This window comes from Manis pentadactyla, chromosome 1 (assembly GCF_030020395.1).
Source record: "Manis pentadactyla isolate mManPen7 chromosome 1, mManPen7.hap1, whole genome shotgun sequence".
In the NCBI taxonomy this organism is placed as follows: Eukaryota; Metazoa; Chordata; class Mammalia; order Pholidota; family Manidae; genus Manis; species Manis pentadactyla.
The window spans coordinates 230,051,112-230,068,333 of record NC_080019.1 but is presented as its reverse complement, the minus strand read 5'-3'; the positions used below and the strand labels follow the sequence as shown (position 1 = coordinate 230,068,333).

Sequence of the window (17,222 nt, the reverse complement as noted above, 5' to 3'; positions counted from 1 at the left end):
CATATATATGAAAAAGAACTTGTATCAAGAATATACAGAGAACTCTCAAAACTCAACCATACAGAAGTTAAAAAATGCAATTTTAAAAATCAGCAAAAGATTTTACAGACACTTCACCAAAAAACAGATACAGATGACTAATAAGCACAAGAAAAGATGTTCAACATCACAGGTCATTAGGAAACTACAAATTAAAATTTCAATAAGCTAGCAATATAAGCCTACTAGAATGGCTAAAATTAAAAAGGCTGACCATACCAAAGTGTTGGCTAGTATGTGCAGAAACTGCAATTCTCAAACACAATTGGTGGAAACAAGTTAGTAAAAACACTTTGGAAGACAGCTTGGCAGTTTCTTATCAATACTTACCTCTCCTATGATCCAATTATTCCACTCATTTATCTCTTATAGGAATTTACCCGAGAAAAGGATATATATGTCCAAAGACTTGCCCATGAGTGTTCATAGCACCTTTATTTCTAACAGTCAAAAACTAGAAATGACCCAAATGTCCACCAACGGGTGAGTGGATAAGGAATTTGGGTTATAGCCATATGATGGAATGCTATTCAGCAATAAGAATGACTATTGATATGTCCATCATTAATGAATGTCAGAATCATGCTGCATCAAAGTCAGACCTCTCTCTGCACTGGGAGCACTGTCCTGCCACAGCCTCATTTGCTGAAAATGCACACCTATCCCAAACTTGTCTCCACCCACTTCCTGGTCAGGAGTACCGCTCAGCTGCAGAGCTGACCACCATCTGCAGTAGTGCTGAAATGACCAGAGTTACTGGCAAATGAGAGTCTCAGGAGCTCTGCAGCTTCATGTCCCCTGACCTCTCTTATCCCTAGCCATAACTTCCAAAACACTGCCATTTCAAGGGACATTGACACAGCAGCCCAGTTCACTGGGGCTGGGACTGGGATCGTGTTTAATAGCTTCATCATTACTGTGCCAGCAACTTTTCTCCGAAGCAACAGCTCTTCTATGCCATTCTGGGTTTTGCCCTCTGAGGCCCAGAGGCTCTTTTGCCTGATGGCAGGCAGCCCTTTCCATCCTCTTTGCCATGTTAAGGAGCCCTTTCCACTTCTCATGTTCTTTCTTCCATGTCTCATATGCCCTGTATCTTCCTTTTCCTGTTAAGTCCCAAGGCAGCCTAGGGAAAGTGGTTGGTTCAGGGTTTGACAAAGGGAAGACAAATAAATTCTGTATTAATATGATGTTAAGAAAGAAAACAAAGATAAGAAAAAATAGTATACACATGGAAATAATACTGTATATCAACTATACTTCAATCAAAAGCGAAGTAGATACTATATAATTCCATTTATATACTACTCTAGAATACACAAGCTAGGTTATAGTGACAGACCACAGAGCAGCAGCTGCTTTGGGAGGGGGAGGGGGCAGGAAAAAGTACAAAGGAGTGTGAAGGATGTTGGGGGGGTGACAGACATGTTTCTATCTTGATGCATGATGGTTTTATGGGTGTACTGAAATAACAAAACTTATCAAACTGTACTTAAAATGTGTTGTTTATTGTATGTCCATTATATTTTAATAAAGCTGTTTCTTAAAAACACAAATTGCTGGGTTCTACCACAAGAGCCCCTGGCTATAAAAATATTTTCCCATTTCATTAGATCAAAATCAATCATTTCAATAGTTTTCTACTGAAGTTTAAAAATCCATTTACTAAATAGCAAATATGACAATTGTGGAATATAAAGTTACTTTTCTCTGAAAGTATCTCCATCAATCTACAAGCAATTTATACTACATGTGTTCATACTGGTTGAAATGGAAAAACATAAGGGACAGGGAAAAAGATGAAGGATTCCTGAAGTTTTGTCATCTAATGGCTAAGCAGAAATGGTGTTATGACGATAAAGACAAAGGGGAGGCAAAAATAAACAGAACCCATACCCAGTAATGATGATAGTAAAATGAATGAAACCTATGATTATTACTTACCAGTAATCTTAATTTGGAGAAAGTCATAGTGTGGCATTCAAGTAATGGGTAGCACAGAAAGGCTGGTGTTAAAAGTACAGAAGTTAACACTTAGAAAATAGGATATAGCAGAATTCGACTGCCAACTTTTCTTTCCCTTAACATCTGTGTGTTGAAATAGGCAACTCTATAATTGTAAAATAAACGTCATGAACTTATTTCATTAACCAACCATCAACTTAAAACTTGGTTTTCTAAAAATTGGTTAGATGTGGGATATTTTAGTAGGAGTCATGATTCAGTATGCTATATCAAACTGCTTTATCTATTTCAAACAAACAAGGAAGGATAATTGGAAAAAAATTATACAAGTTTATTTTATTAACATGCTAATTTCTTTTTATATAATAATAAATACCATAATTCAACCAAGGTGTAGATGGCACATTAGTATTATATCTTGGATATATGAAAGGATATCAAATTGCTAATGATAATTTAGTCATTATTATGAATTAATATATTTTGTTCTTTAGGCCAACATTCAAAAGACAAACAACAACAAATGCTGGTGAGGATGTGGAGAAAGGGGAACCCTCCTACACTGCTGGTGGAAATGTAAATTAGTTCAACCATTGTGGAAAGCAGTATGGAGGTTCCTCAAAAAACTAAAAATAGAGATACCATTTGACCCAAGAATTCCACTCCTAGGAATTTACCCTAAAAATGCAGGATCCCAGATTCAAAAAGAAATATGTACCCCTATGTTTATTGCAGCACTATTTGTAATAGCCAAGAAATGGAAGCAACCTAAGTGTCCATCAGTAGATGGATAAAGAAGATGTGGTACATATACACAATGGAATATTATTTAGCCATAAGAAGAAAACAAATCCTACCATTTGCAACAACATGGACGGAACTAGAGGGTATTATGCTCAGTGAAATAAGCCAGGTGGAGAAAGACAAGTACCAGATGATTTCACTCATCTGTGGAGTTTAAGAATAAAGAAAAGGGACTCTCTTGTCCCCTCCTGGCATGAGCTGGGAGCTCTGTCCTTTCACTGTATCTCTAAATAAAAGCCTGTACCTTGCTCTCCTAAAAAAAAAAAAAGAATAAAGAAAAAACTGAAGGAACAAAACAGCAGCAGACTCACAGAACCCAAGAATGGACTTACAGTTACCAAAGAGAAAGGGACTGGGGAAGGTGCAGGGGGAAGGGAGGGATAAGGAGACTAAGGGGCATTATGATTAGCAGACATAATGTAGGGGGGGCACAGGGAAGGCTGTATAGCACAGAGAAGACAAGTAGTGACTCTATAGCATCTTACTACACTGATGGGCAGTGACTGTAATGGGGTATGTGGGGGGGGACTTGATAATGGGGGGAATCTAGTAACCACAATGTTGCTCATGTGACTGTATATTAATGAAACCATAATAAAAAATAAACAAATAAAATGTTAGCCAGTGGCAAATATATATATTATATATATAGTTATTTAAATGATATTTATCCATAGTTAGAGAAATTTACTGTCTTCTTTAATTATCTGTTTTTAGAGAACTAATATTAGCAAGTTAGTAATTAATTTTTCTCCCACATTGGGCTAGAAGGAGAAAGTTAGTAAAATTCAGGTGTATAAAAACAAATGGATTAAGTATGAGCAGGTGATAACAAAAGGACAAATTTTAATGGCATCTCTTTTAAATGTACTGAAATATTTCATAATATACTTTGAAGGCTATTACCCAGTAACTTCAAAAAGAAATAACATCCACTATGTTTTATTAGTAACAAATAAATAAGTAGCATATGCTTGCTACCTAAAAAGGAAGGGCAAAAATAAAAGTAATTTGACATTTGTTATAAAAAGAAAAGGTAGAAAATGAGGAGAATCTAACAATACCTAGATTATTAAGCTAAAAAATTTTCATCAGAACATTTCATAAAATCGATAAACTGCTAAAAGTCACTTACTTGATCTGCCTGTTAGTAAGCTGAACTGTTCAATTGTTCATAATGAAATAAAACAGAAGAATTTACATTCAAATTGAAAAACTAAGTTAGGAAATAAAAGGAACCCCATAATGCACAGGTTTCATTGATTATATGCATTTTTTCCAAGCATTCCATCCTTAACTCAGAAATAATGCAAGATACCCAAGTGCTTTAAAATCCAAGGCCTTTAATTCAGTTTTTGGTAATGACCATAGATGCCTTCACAAAACCTCTTTCTCACTGAAAACGGAAGGCACTAGGCATTACATAACACCCTGAAAGCAGTGATTCCTTCTGATGCTGGTGGAGAATAAACATTAAATGGCAGGTTTTAGATCTTAACAATGTGTCCTCAAAAAACAAAAAGAGAAAAAGGACAACTCTGAAAATCACCCAAAAAATTCAGTTACCAGTCAGTCTTTCTCAGGTTCCCAACGCAATTTTAAGCTGTTTTTTACAAGTCCATAATGTGACATTAATAGGTAAACCAGTTAAGTATGATATGGTTTATAACATGTGTTAGATTTTAGTTAAATACAGTAATATGAAGATACCATTATTATGCTAATTGGCATCCTTTGCTACTCTTCAGCTGTGCAAAATAAACTTGAAATGATACATCCTGTAGTGGTATAATTTAAAAGATCTTGATATGACATTAACAACTTTTAAACTCTGGTCACAAACTGCCTATAAATTGTAAGATTATTAAAATACACCTTTCTGAAAAATAATAAGATGGCCATTTATACCTAAATAAGGTTTCCCAGAAAGATATGAAATACTTTATCATATAAAAGTAGTTGTTCCTTTTCCATAAGGACAACTGTTGTTTAATAAAATAACTCCTATGATCCAAGGCAAACGATTTCTTTCAAATGCCATATTCTCTCTATGACTTTGAGGTATGCTTCAAGAGACTGTATCCAGGACAAAAGGGCACATTGAGTATAAGACCACAGTTACAAACATAAGGAGCCTTTCTTGGGTCAGGAGTGCCCTTAAGAGTTGTATCAACAGCAAACAAGGTCATAGTTTCTGAAGCCATTTCTTTTACAAACACATACAACTAAATTTGGTTACTTAGAGGATAATTCAAGACACAGCTATTTACATATGGGCTATGTCACGTGTGCCTATTTTAAATAGTGGCTTCTGCAGGACACTCCAAACATAAACCAAGAAACCTTACTCTACCAAACCACAATCTTCTATTTTTGGCAAGGCAGTATAGTTAAAACAAAACAAAAGAGAAACAAAGACAAACAGCAATGACAAAGCTAGCTAGAACAGTGATTCAAGCAAAAGTTCCCATGTACAATAAGAGGGAAAGTGTTCTGAGAAAAGTTAATTTGGGGGAGAAAACCCTACCAAACAAGTAACACTGGAAATCAATCTTATGATCACTCAAATGACTGTCACATAAAAGGTTTATGAATGCCTCTGAAATAAGAATAGCTCAGTTTTAAAAATAGCCGATTATGAGATTTATAATTAGAATGTCTTTGAAAAATATCCAAGCTAATTAAGTTAACCAGGCCCAATTAGTAAAGAGTAAGAGGAAATAAAAACTCTTCCATAATTAATATTAGATGCCTCTTTGCCTTTGAAGAAACTGATAGGATTAAATTTGAAAATGGTCTAAAAAATAGTAAAACGAAACCTTGATAACTAAAAAAAAAGCCACTACTCAATAAGCATGATGGGGGGTAATAAATGTATTTTTAAGCAATGATTGCTCAGAAGAATGCCTTACAAAATTACAGATTATAATCAAGTTAAGAAAAAGCTTCAAGATCAGCAGCTGGGCTGTATGAAACATGTAGGACAACAGAAGGCACTACAAAAGCATTCATCCCTTCTAACTACAGTTGACAGTTGAGTCTTCCTTCTTCTTAAGAAGACAGCCAGTGTGAATGTTATTTTTATATCCCCCTGAGTTTTAACATGATTGGGCAAAGCAGCACCGATTTAAAAAAATATCTGCAATGCCAGCACTGCAGTTTGGAATCACTTATAACGATGGCCCCACAGGTCTCTCATAAGAGCACTTTAGAACATGATTAAAAATACAGAAATGCCTTTCGGTGTTTCAGTATTAAAGTGGAACCACCACGGATATTCATTCTTAAAAATAATGCACTAAAAAGTCTGTTTATACAGTATCATCTTTCCACCCTGTCGCTAGCATTCACAGCTATTTTCCACTCCGAGAGATGATCTCCTTTGTGCGTCTGGTTGAAATGTCACTATGCTTCACGGTGCACAGTCTGTTTTGGCTGGACAGTCCTGGCAAATATCATGTCATGCCCGTTTTGAGCAGTATGCCTTGTAGGTCCTCTGGCAATGCTAAGATAATTTCATCTATGTGTGTCCGTAACTTTTCCATAGTGTCAGGTTTCACAGGTAAATGCTCTCGATCAGCCTGCAACTACATAGGGAACATTTGGAAAGAACATTAAAAATATCCTCTGAGTCTTTATTGATACATTATATTCTTTAAATAAACACTTTTAAGGTTTAATGACTTGGAAACTTTAGGCTTAGACCAGAATTTACAGAAACTGTAAAAAAGCAAACAGCATGCCATTTAAACAATGCATTGCTGAGCTCCATAAAAGACTCCTATGTAAGTTGATAATACCTACACATACCATGTGGTATTAAATGTAAGTGACAATGGCTTTTCATGGAGCTCATTAGACGCCATGTAAATCCTTTTAAAGATAGTATGTCATCATTATGATCTGCTTGAGTGACCAAATATTTTCAGTCAGACCTACCATCAATTGACTACTCAAGTCCTCTCATTTAAAAGTTACTTCTGCTCTATCACGGGCTGTCACCCGAAATATGAGGAAAATGTCTTCACAGATCTTTGGCTGTTTGGGCTACATACCAGCTTATTTTTTAGCTTCAGTACAAGGTCTACTGTTTCTACTTCTGTGTGTTTCTGGGTCCAGAGAAGTAAGTCCTAGAAGAATAAACAGATCCTAAATCAGTAAATACTCAAAATACTTTTCAAACTGCAAATAAGCTCTTCTTGGACTCATCCGTGGTTGCCTTCATGATGTTCCTTCTCTCAAAACGAGTCGCTGGGAGATTAGAAAGTTAACACTAAAGCCATCCCACCTCAAGCAAAACACAAAGGAAATGAGGCTGTCCTTTATGTTTTCATATGTAGCTTAATTTAAAATAGGCTCCAAAATTACAGAATATAAAAAGCCAGTCCAAATACAGGAAAAAGTTGTTGACAGTAACTGAAAAAGACTTGGGTTTAGTATGCTTGGAATAGAAGCCTGATTCCATCCAGAGGAACACTAGTAAATTACTTAACAATGGGTTCTCCAGGAAAAGTCTCCGGTTTGTAGCATTTGCCAATTTCTACGGTGTAATACTTCCACTGTAGCTGATTTCAAGCTTCCAACCTGAGATACCTGAATGCAGAGCTGGGAGGGTGATGTACACAGTCAGCTCTGCCAGCCAATTCAAGTGGGCTCCAGCTCACTGCCAGCTCGACTGCTTGGCAGTGATGTGAGCTGGAGCAAATCATTTAAATTACAATCCTCAGGTGTCCCATAATGCAGATCGTAACATGCCCACTTCAGTGAATTGTGGTGAAAATTAAAAGACATTATTCATATACAGCACCTATAGTCCTTAGCACACAGTGCATGAACTAGAAAGGTTAGCTATTTTAATCTACTAAGTAGTGGATATGGCTATAATCTTCCAGCCTCGAAGGATAACTTATCTTAATTTCAATAGTTGTTAATCATCACAGAAATATGCTGTTCTCTAACCTCTTCACAAAGAGCTTCTAGATGGAGTGCCTCCAATTTCTGGGTCATTTCCTTCCGCCGGGTCTTGAACCAACCATCAAAATTTGGAGATTTTAGGAAATGCCTATAATAATAAATTTTAAAAAAGCAAAGTTCATTATGACTTGCCTCCTCTCCTCCATACCTTTCCTCTCTACAGCTTGGACAACCACATGAAGCAATGGAATTTTTTAAAAAGAATGTAAGTTTAAGTCCAGTTTTTGTTTTGTTAAATAAAGCAAAACAGATGGATAAACAAGAAAAAAAAGACTAACCGGTAAAGTCCAATCCAATCGCCTTTTATTCTAGAAGTCAGCTGAGGTCCTGTTTTCTCAAGTGTTTTCATAAATTCTTCTGGAAGGAATTGTCTTAACTGGGGTGGACTCTAGGAGACAGTATATACTGTATTAAAAATTATAAGTGGATGTATTCATAGAAGTTAATTACAGTTAGACAACTCAAGTAGGAATTTAATTGAATATATTTATACCTTCCACGGAGAAATACTTTTCTGCAAAGGCATTAAGCTTGCCACATATCTTTCCTAAAACCAAGAGAAAAAGTTAATCAGAGCTAAGCATTTTTACCTAGACAGCCTTCAAAAATGTTTCAACAGACTTAACTTAAAAGAAATGGGTTTCCATCATATGCTCTTTCAACGAGCATCAACAATACCATCACTCCCCACAACAGATAAAATTAAATTTAGATTTAACTGAGAAGTCAGACTTTCCATAAAAATTTAAATCTTACCTAATCCAAGGGACCACATATTTTTAATAATTATTAACTGAGTAACTTGAATATGTGCCACAAAAGGTACTCAACATTTTATGTACATGGCCCCTTTTAATCCATACTGTGAGGCAGGCAGGTATTATTGGGAAATTGAGGCTTAGAAAGATTAAGTGACCTGCCCAAGATTACACAGCTTGAACTTGAATTCAGGTCTACTTGACTTCAGCCCATGCTCTTAAGCACTACAGTGAAGTTCAGCTACTTAAGCAGATTTAGGTGGAACAAAACAAACTGACATCTACAGACCAAGAAATTTCTTCCCAAAATATAATAACAAAGATCTCCAGATTGCCCCCATATAATATTCACAGATAGATTACTGTACATTAATAACTGTATGGAATCTGTTTCTGATGCAGCCTCCCCACTAGAATATCATGTTACTGCCTGATACTGAGAGGCATCTTTCAATATTTTAATACGATATTCCATTGAATTTCACAGAATGATCATATCACACAGCTATTTACTCCATAAATATTTATTGAGTGCTACCATATGCCAGACTGAGGAAAAGCTAACGAACAAGACAGATAAGGCCTCTGTTATCACGGAAATACAGTCACATGGGTATCTTATCAAATTGTGCTCAAGAAAATAATATCAGAGAAAGAAGCTCTAGGAAAACCTCCTCTTGTGGTGCAAAATGTAATAATTATGCAATACTTCACAAGAATTATTTCGTTTAAGATTCACAACAACCCTGAAAGACATGTAGGATAAGCAGAATAAGCCACATTTTACAGATAAAGAAATTGAGGGTCAGAGGGAAGAAGTGACTTAGCAAAGCTAAGGACAAAGAGTCCAGGTCTCTTGCAAAGGGCTCTATTTTTAATCACTAAACACAAGAACAGGCAAAACACACAACTTAAGATAAGGTTTTGGTGGATGGAAATAACATTCATATACCCTTCAGCAAGTCATTAAATTGAGCAAATATAGATGTTAACTTAATGGAAATAACATTCATATATCCTTCAGCACATCATTAAATTGAGCAAATATAGATGTTAACTTACTAACGGAATGATGAAGCTTTGTGTCAGTTCCAAAAAATAGCGTCGGAGAATAACACTCTGAGCCTCAGAGGGACGTTTCTGTTGTACACCCTTAAAAGAGAAATAGTGAGAACCTATATTCTTGTGTCAGGGAATAGAAAAGAATAGATAATTATAGAGGTTCGACGGATAAATAAATATATATTTTTACTTGACATTAAAAAAAACGTAGACCTTCATCTTGGAGTAATTTAATCAGAAATTCACTGTGCAATATCCTGTGAAAAGAATCCTTAGAAACCCAACAAAACATAAGACACTCAACCCACACGAAAAGTTATCAGTTCACAACAAAGACTATCTTTATTTCTTGTTGTATTAACTATTACATTTTCCAGAAAAGAATGCTAACTGTCCCCTACTGTTAAATGCTAGTCTACCTAATGGCAGACTGTGACTTTTTCACTGTAACTCCCAAGCTTCTAGAAAGATTTGTAGCTGCAGCCAGGTCCTTTATTGCTGCTACTTTGGTCTCCTGATTTTTATGAAGCTTTGGTTCAAAACAAAGACCTCATTTCACGTTATTATATATAAAGCACATATTGCCTAATTGGGTATTGCATACATACCTGAACAAGGAAATTTATAAAATGAGCAAGTAATTACCTTCTGTAATTGTTTTATGATTTCTTCATCTCTATTTAGATATGGCTTATAGGAAGTATAAACTCCTAAGAAGAAAATAAAATAACAAACTAAATAAAAAAATAAGAAACTAAGACCCAAGTACCCATATAAGTATATATTTAAAAATTAATATAAATCAATACCAGGTTTAGAATCCAGAGTCTTTAAGTTCTTCAATTTTTTCACTTTAACCTGCTTAGGAATTTCACCTGAAGGAAAAATCATAAAGATGCTCATAATTATTCAAATCTCACATATCAAAAACTGAAATTTTTTAAGATTAATAATCTACTGCTTATTACTTAGAGATGTGGTAGTTAAAGTACTCTTCTCAGCAGCAATATTCAAGAGTTTATTCCGGGTATTTTAAAACCGGATAAAGGGAACACTGGGTTATTACAGTATTACAGCAACAATTTGTACAAATTATATAAAATGGGCATTTGATTTTTCATTAATATCTATTACTTAAAATTTTCCCTTTTGTCACTCAACTTGTAATTTAAATCTTTGTGCCAAATACATGAAATTGAAAATTGATGTGCCAGAGATAAAATGTCTTTTGAATTGAAAGCAACTCCTAAGTTGGTACAGAGATGTAGTTATTCATTCTTTTCTGCTTTTGCGTTGGAGAAAGGAACACTGCCACCAGGTGGTGACAGCATATGTCACAACCCCAGGTCTGCGCACAGATGGACAAGACTTGGTTCTTGGAATGAGTTGTGCAGCATATGCAGTGGTTCTGGTCTTCAGATCAAGAGAAGCTACAATATAAACAACCCTTCTAACAGACAGAAAAATGCCTCAAGACAAACACAAGTGTACAGACTTTCTTTCTTTTCTCCATCCTCCCTCTCTGCATAAGCAAACCTAAGAACTGAAAGACAATCTAGAGATTATCTAACTGAAGTGTAAATTTACAAAATATTTTTGCTTAAATTGTTAACATAGATCAAACTGCTAACTAGACTTATCTACAGCAGTGGAATTTTGGAACATAGAACATTTTTACTTGTAATTGTCTATAGTTAAAAATTTTTAAGAGCATGAACCATGGTAAAAGATATTTTTATAAACTCCTACTTTCAAATAACTTCAGTCTTACAGAAAAGCTGCAGAATAATACAGTCTACAATAGTCCAATTTTATCAACTGCTCCAGTAATAACATTAAACAGATACTTGTTAAAGAAGTCAACAGCATAGATACCCAGACTTATTTTTTCACTAATTCAGCAGTTAGTAAATGCAAGAAACTGGTAATAAAAGAACAAAACAACTGATTCCTGGTATCAAGAAGCTCATAATCTACTGGCACATTAAGACAAATGACAATACTGAAGGGAAAATGCTACAGTAAAATTATGAACAAGATACTATGGAGATAGAGAAAAGTATCCTGGCCAGAGGAGAGAAAAAATTATTGAGGATTCCTAAAAAAGGCAATATTTAAAAACAGTCTTATAAGAAAAATAAAAAGTTATCCAAAGGAAAAAAATTTTTGGTAAAGAGGTCACTCCAGAAGCATGAAGAACATGTTGCCTGAAGAGTTGAAGTAATGGTTAGAATATTAACAGCCACCATTTACTCAGTATTTATCTCCGCCAGTCTCTGGTCTAAGAGCCCTGCATGAATGATCTCATTTAATCTTCACAATATAAGCATGTTTGTCATAATGCAGACATTAAAGCATGGCCAAAACTGACGTTCATCTGGTCCACACCAGTTCTGGCTGTCTACTGCCATCATCTTGGCCAATGCCCCTTCAGATGAGGTGTTACCTCCTGTCATAAGCAGACAACTTGTGCAAGAACATGCAGATAATATGCTTGAATCGGGATATGAAATAAGGCAGTCCAATTCCAGAGTGAAGCTCTTATCTACCACCCTATACAGGCAGGAATGGAGAAGATGCAAAGAGGGGCAGGAGACAAAGCCAGAGAAGTATTCACAGGTCAGATCAGGAAGAACTATAAAGATGTCTGACATATACGAAAACTGAGAGACTGAAAGTGTGGGCATGGAGGGTTGTGGATGAGAGGAGTAAGATGACAGGGTTGAATCTGCATTTAACACTCTCACAGCCACCAGAGGGGAATAGTGTAGGCCACAACAGGTCTGAACTGCAGTTCAGACTCCTGAGGACTCCCGAGCTGGGCGGCTGTGTTACTCAAAGGAGTCTGAAGAGAAAAAAGCCTGGAGGACAAAGTACATGCACTGTAGGGTACTCCTCCTGAGCAGAAACAGAAGCAGCTCCACTGTTAGTGTTTGCTTGGCTTTTATTTCTTAAGATGGCAGAAGTCCTGCCATGTGTCTTCTGTCCTTTGATCGACAGGTTGATTGACAGCAATAGGCTATATAACCTTTTCTCAGTGCACAGGCATCTTACCCATAAGGACCTAAGCAAAGCACACAGAGAGGATAAAACTACAATGTTAATTAGATTTAGAAGTTGGTTACTTTCGGACAAGGTCTTCAGACCTTGCACGTGCCCTGTTATCAGGCAAGCCCCTGTGGTACTGGACCTCTTGACAATCTAGAGCCATTAGGCTATACACTATGAACTTACACAGTGCTGTTTGTTAATTATATCTCAATAAAACTGGAGAAAAAGTTAAACACGTGCGCTTCAAAAGAAACCAAAAAGAGAGGCCACATACTGTGAGAAAATATTTGCAAGTCATGTATCTGAAAGCAGGCTTATGTCAAGAGCTTTTACAACTAAATAGAACAAATAGCCTAAGTTTAAAAATGGGCAAAAGATTTAAATCAACATTTCATCAAAGATAAACAAACAACTAGTAAGTAGATGAAAAGATGCTCAACATCATCAGGCACTAGGGAAGAGCAAATTAAAACCACCATTTCAAACCCACTAAGTGGCTCTAAGGAAAAAGACAGACAATACCAAATGTTGGAAGGGATCACTGTTGAGAGGTAAACTGGTGGGACACTTTGGAAAACAATCTGGCAGTTTCTTAAAAAGTTAAACTTCTCAATTCATGCTACTTTACCAATGATTTTATGCAAAAGTTCCTCTACTTACATCCCAACAAAGAGCCTTTTTCCAAAAGACAGTAGTCTATTACAACTAATCAAACAGTCTAGATTAATAGAACAAAACAATGAAAGTGTTAAGATTAAATTAAGATTTGAAAAAAAAACTCCATACCTTCTCTTACCTAAGACTCAGGTGACTGCTGTGCTCTAAAATACCATTAATAATCAGACAGTTCCCTAATGAAATGGCAGGGGATCATGACACCTACAGAGTGCCATGAGGCAGATCCTGCATTTAATCCTCCCAGCAGACAAAGAATTTGAGGCTTAAAGAGGCTGTTCTGCCTAAAATCACACAGATTTGACTGCCAAGGTGAAGCCCTTTGCTCCTTTCTCTAATACATAAGGCTTCTAAGGATTTCAGTTTAAGATTGAGTCTAATATTTGTAAATAATTGATGTAAATGTTGTTCCCTGACTCTATCTATCTAGATTTATGTGTACACCAGAAGAGATACTTTATAAAATAATATTATTAAATGTTTCAATACCTGTGAATATCACAAGAAAAGTCTATAACACATGACAAAGTTATTAAGAAATATTTTCAATATCTCACGTCTCAACTATTCCAATGGAAAGTTCAGGAATGGCCAGTAAGGAATGTCAGAGGTACCTTTAAATTGCCATTTAAGTTAATATAAGGCTTCCAAACTCAGAATTAATTTACTCTTAAAAAAAAACATTTATTAAAACAGCTACGATGAGCAAGGTAAGCACAACCTTTGACCACTTCCTTAATCAATACCAGTGCCAGAGAAACATGTAATACTTACTTTGAGACTTAGCTAAGAATTGTGTTAAGTTGCCTAATTCAGGCTTCTATAAGGTTTCATTCAAGCAGTGTTGGAAATCCCTGTTTAACTGGGCTTGCATATAAAAAAAGGTAGCTCCAATTTTTGAGGTTTCTCTTTGTTATAATTCATACCATGTTTATAACACTGTAAGTGCATTTTCTGGTAGGAGGACATGACGTGCACAAATATAAGGACCTATATATTTTAGTGGGAAGTTGCACTCTTCTCCAAAGGCCTTATTTAGACTGCCTCAAAGAAGGTTTCTATCAACATAAAGAAAAAGTGACCAAGACATGAAAACAAAGGGGAAGAAATAAACCTGCTCAGCCACATTACACACTGAAAACAGAACACCAAGTTTATACTTTACCTGCAGGTTTAAGGTCTCCTATTCGAATAATGTGTGGCCAGTGCTGAAGTGTTTTTGCAAAAAAAGGGTTGGTTACTCCTAATATGACAGAGGGCCTATATACAAACAAAACAAAAGAAAAAAAAAAGTGAGAAAAAGATGAATATTCCATCAGTGAAGAATAGTTTACAATGACTTTAGACTGAACAATAAATAGGCTACCTTTTCCTTCATTCAACGTATTAGATATGAACTGCATGCCAGGCACCATGTTTAGCACCAGGCATGTAAAAATAAAAGGACATAGTCTTTCTAAAAGAACAAAGGAAGAAGAGTTATGCACCAGGTATTAGAAGACAGTGATGGTGGTCTAAAATGTACAATAATTACAAAGGAGAAACTATGTCCACCAGGGGATTAAAGGACAGCTTCACCAAACAGATGACAATTGCACAAAAATATGAAAGATGAGAAGGAATTCTATGCCAAGTGGATAAGGGAGGTAAAGGTGACACAGGAGAATGAAGAGTATGCACAAAGCAATGAAGTGAGATCATGGTCTGTTTGTAGAATGACCAATAGTTCAGCATTCTCAGAGCACAGAGGGAAAGACGAATAGTCAGAAATGAAAGCAGACAGGGAGATGCTGGCCAGATCACTAAGTACCAAGTTACTATGCTAACAAGGTTAGATGTTACTTTGTAGGCAAATGGAGGTTACCAGAGAACCGAGTGGAGGAGTCACATAAATGAAATGTACTTACTAGGAAGATCACTCAAGGGAAAATCTGGAAGATGTCCTACAAAAGAGGAAGAAGTTTGGGGAAAAAACAATAGCATTTATGAGAAAGACTAGAAACACTAATACAGGGAAGAGAGCTTTGGAACGAAGATAACAAATGTTATAGAGATAAATTAGGGTGCTGAATTGACAGAATTTGATACAACGATGTGGGGCACAGTAAGAAGTGGAAATTTATGACAATTCAGGTTTTTTATACTAAGTGAGAAGTAGTCCATCCATGAAAATAGGAAGAAGCATGGCATTAGGGAGGAAAAGGAGACAAAAAGAGAATTCAGTTTGAACATGTTTCACTCCATGTGCCATTAAGATATCCAGGTGGCAATGTGGTAAAAACAACAAAAACCTGGATATATAGGTCTACACCTTGCAAAGACATGTGTTAGGCAGATAAACTTCTGCCATCAGTATATAGATGTTGACAGAGGCTGTGAGTACAGATAAGATGGTACAGAAAAGATTATCAGTCTGAAATCAGAACCTAGAACACAATACTGCAGAATGCCAACATTTATGGGGCTGGCAGAGAAAGTGAAGCGATACTGAGATGCACCACCTCACAACCACGTCAGAGTGGTACCAAGGATTAAAGTATTTTCAAAGTAACAGCTTAAATGTTACAAGAAAGGAAAGGCAGGAAAAACAGGGCAATAATGTGCCCACTGGGCCAGACAGTCAGGAGGGTCTTGATGACTTGGTCAAGAACAACTGCAGTGGAGATGGAGAAATCAACCTGCAACAGACTGAGAAGCAGCCAGACGACCAAGAAGTGGATGGAATAAATGGAGATTTCTGCTGTCATTCTAGAAACGTAGCTATAAGAAGAAGGTGAGCAATAACTAGAGCAGGAGCTAAAAGGGAAATGGTGAGACAATCCTTTCCCCTTTCACAAACTGGGAAGACTTTTCATGTTTATATGCTAACTCAATGAAAAGGGCAGTTACAGAGCAAGAAGACATACTGACACTGTAAGAATCCTACAGTCAGATGACTGTTCCACTAATAAATAAAACCATTCAAAAAAAAAAAAATACTAACTCTTGAAATGTGAAATTATTACCAGCAACGACTCAAACCTTCCTTCATAGTAAGTTCAAAATTTAAACTTTTAGATTATTACCAAAAATAATTCTACATAATTTGGTTATAAAGGTAATACTCAGTAAACTATTTCATTTACTCACGGGGCTTGAGTACGGGTAGTATATTCCTTGAATTCACTATCATGAATTGTGAAATAAGGTCGGAAATCACTGACGTACTTCAATGGAGAAATACAGCTGTGAAACAAGAAGAATGTGTGAAGCAAAGAAGACAGGAATCAAAGGCCAACTCGATAACCATAAAACATCTATACATATGGCATTCTCCCAGCGGGATAACCTATTTCAATAGACGGTGAAGTCATTGGTAAACAAACGGAACTAAATAATGGGGAGTGGCATCTGGAAAGAACACTGGACTTGTAGCAGGAGACAGGGTGACATTCGGGCTTACTAGACACTGACCATTCACGTGCCTAATACGTATCAGTTGTTTACTTCATGTAAGTGAATGAATGTGCTTGTTACTAGGAAAAACAAAATCATGATTCCAGCCCTCACAGAGCCTGAATTAATTTTCCCATCAGTAAATGGTGCTACTGAGCACTGCCTTCTTCCAGGTTGTGTGGCTCAGCGCGGTGAGTGTACAAACATCACAGATGGGAAGGTGCTGCAACTATCACCAACAAAGACCAAAACTCACGTGACAACACTCACTTAACAAGGGCCAATACTGTCTCTGATGACTCCGAAGGTGATGGTGCCATGACCACCAGAGGCTCCCCCAGCAGCACCAGCTCCCAAAGCATCTGACTATGAAGGAAAACTGGACAGAAACATCTGAAACGTGGTTACACAGCACAAACATTATTACTTATCCAAACCTGTTTATAAGTTCCTATAAAATCA

General features: G+C 36.3%; 1 protein-coding gene and 1 pseudogene across 3 annotated transcripts in view; one reads left to right on the top strand and one right to left on the bottom strand.

The window, feature by feature from the left end:
- On the top strand, positions 1-1,627 carry LOC118908647 (ATP synthase F(0) complex subunit C2, mitochondrial-like; annotated as a pseudogene).
- A 2,504-nt stretch (positions 1,628-4,131) lies between these two features.
- DENND6A (DENN domain containing 6A) overlaps positions 4,132-17,222 on the bottom strand; it is a 38,740-nt gene continuing 25,649 nt past the window's right edge. For all 3 annotated transcript variants that reach the window (XM_036877991.2, XM_036877990.2, XM_036877992.2), the window contains 11 exons: positions 17,031-17,153; positions 16,455-16,550; positions 14,491-14,585; positions 10,409-10,474; positions 10,245-10,309; positions 9,600-9,689; positions 8,273-8,326; positions 8,058-8,167; positions 7,765-7,867; positions 6,861-6,935; positions 4,132-6,392 (listed from right to left, as the gene is read on the bottom strand). In XM_036877991.2, the coding sequence (XP_036733886.2) occupies positions 6,261-6,392; positions 6,861-6,935; positions 7,765-7,867; positions 8,058-8,167; positions 8,273-8,326; positions 9,600-9,689; positions 10,245-10,309; positions 10,409-10,474; positions 14,491-14,585; positions 16,455-16,550; positions 17,031-17,153 (1,009 nt within the window). In that variant the 3' untranslated portion in view covers positions 4,132-6,260. The remainder of the gene's footprint in view (positions 6,393-6,860; positions 6,936-7,764; positions 7,868-8,057; positions 8,168-8,272; positions 8,327-9,599; positions 9,690-10,244; positions 10,310-10,408; positions 10,475-14,490; positions 14,586-16,454; positions 16,551-17,030; positions 17,154-17,222) is intronic.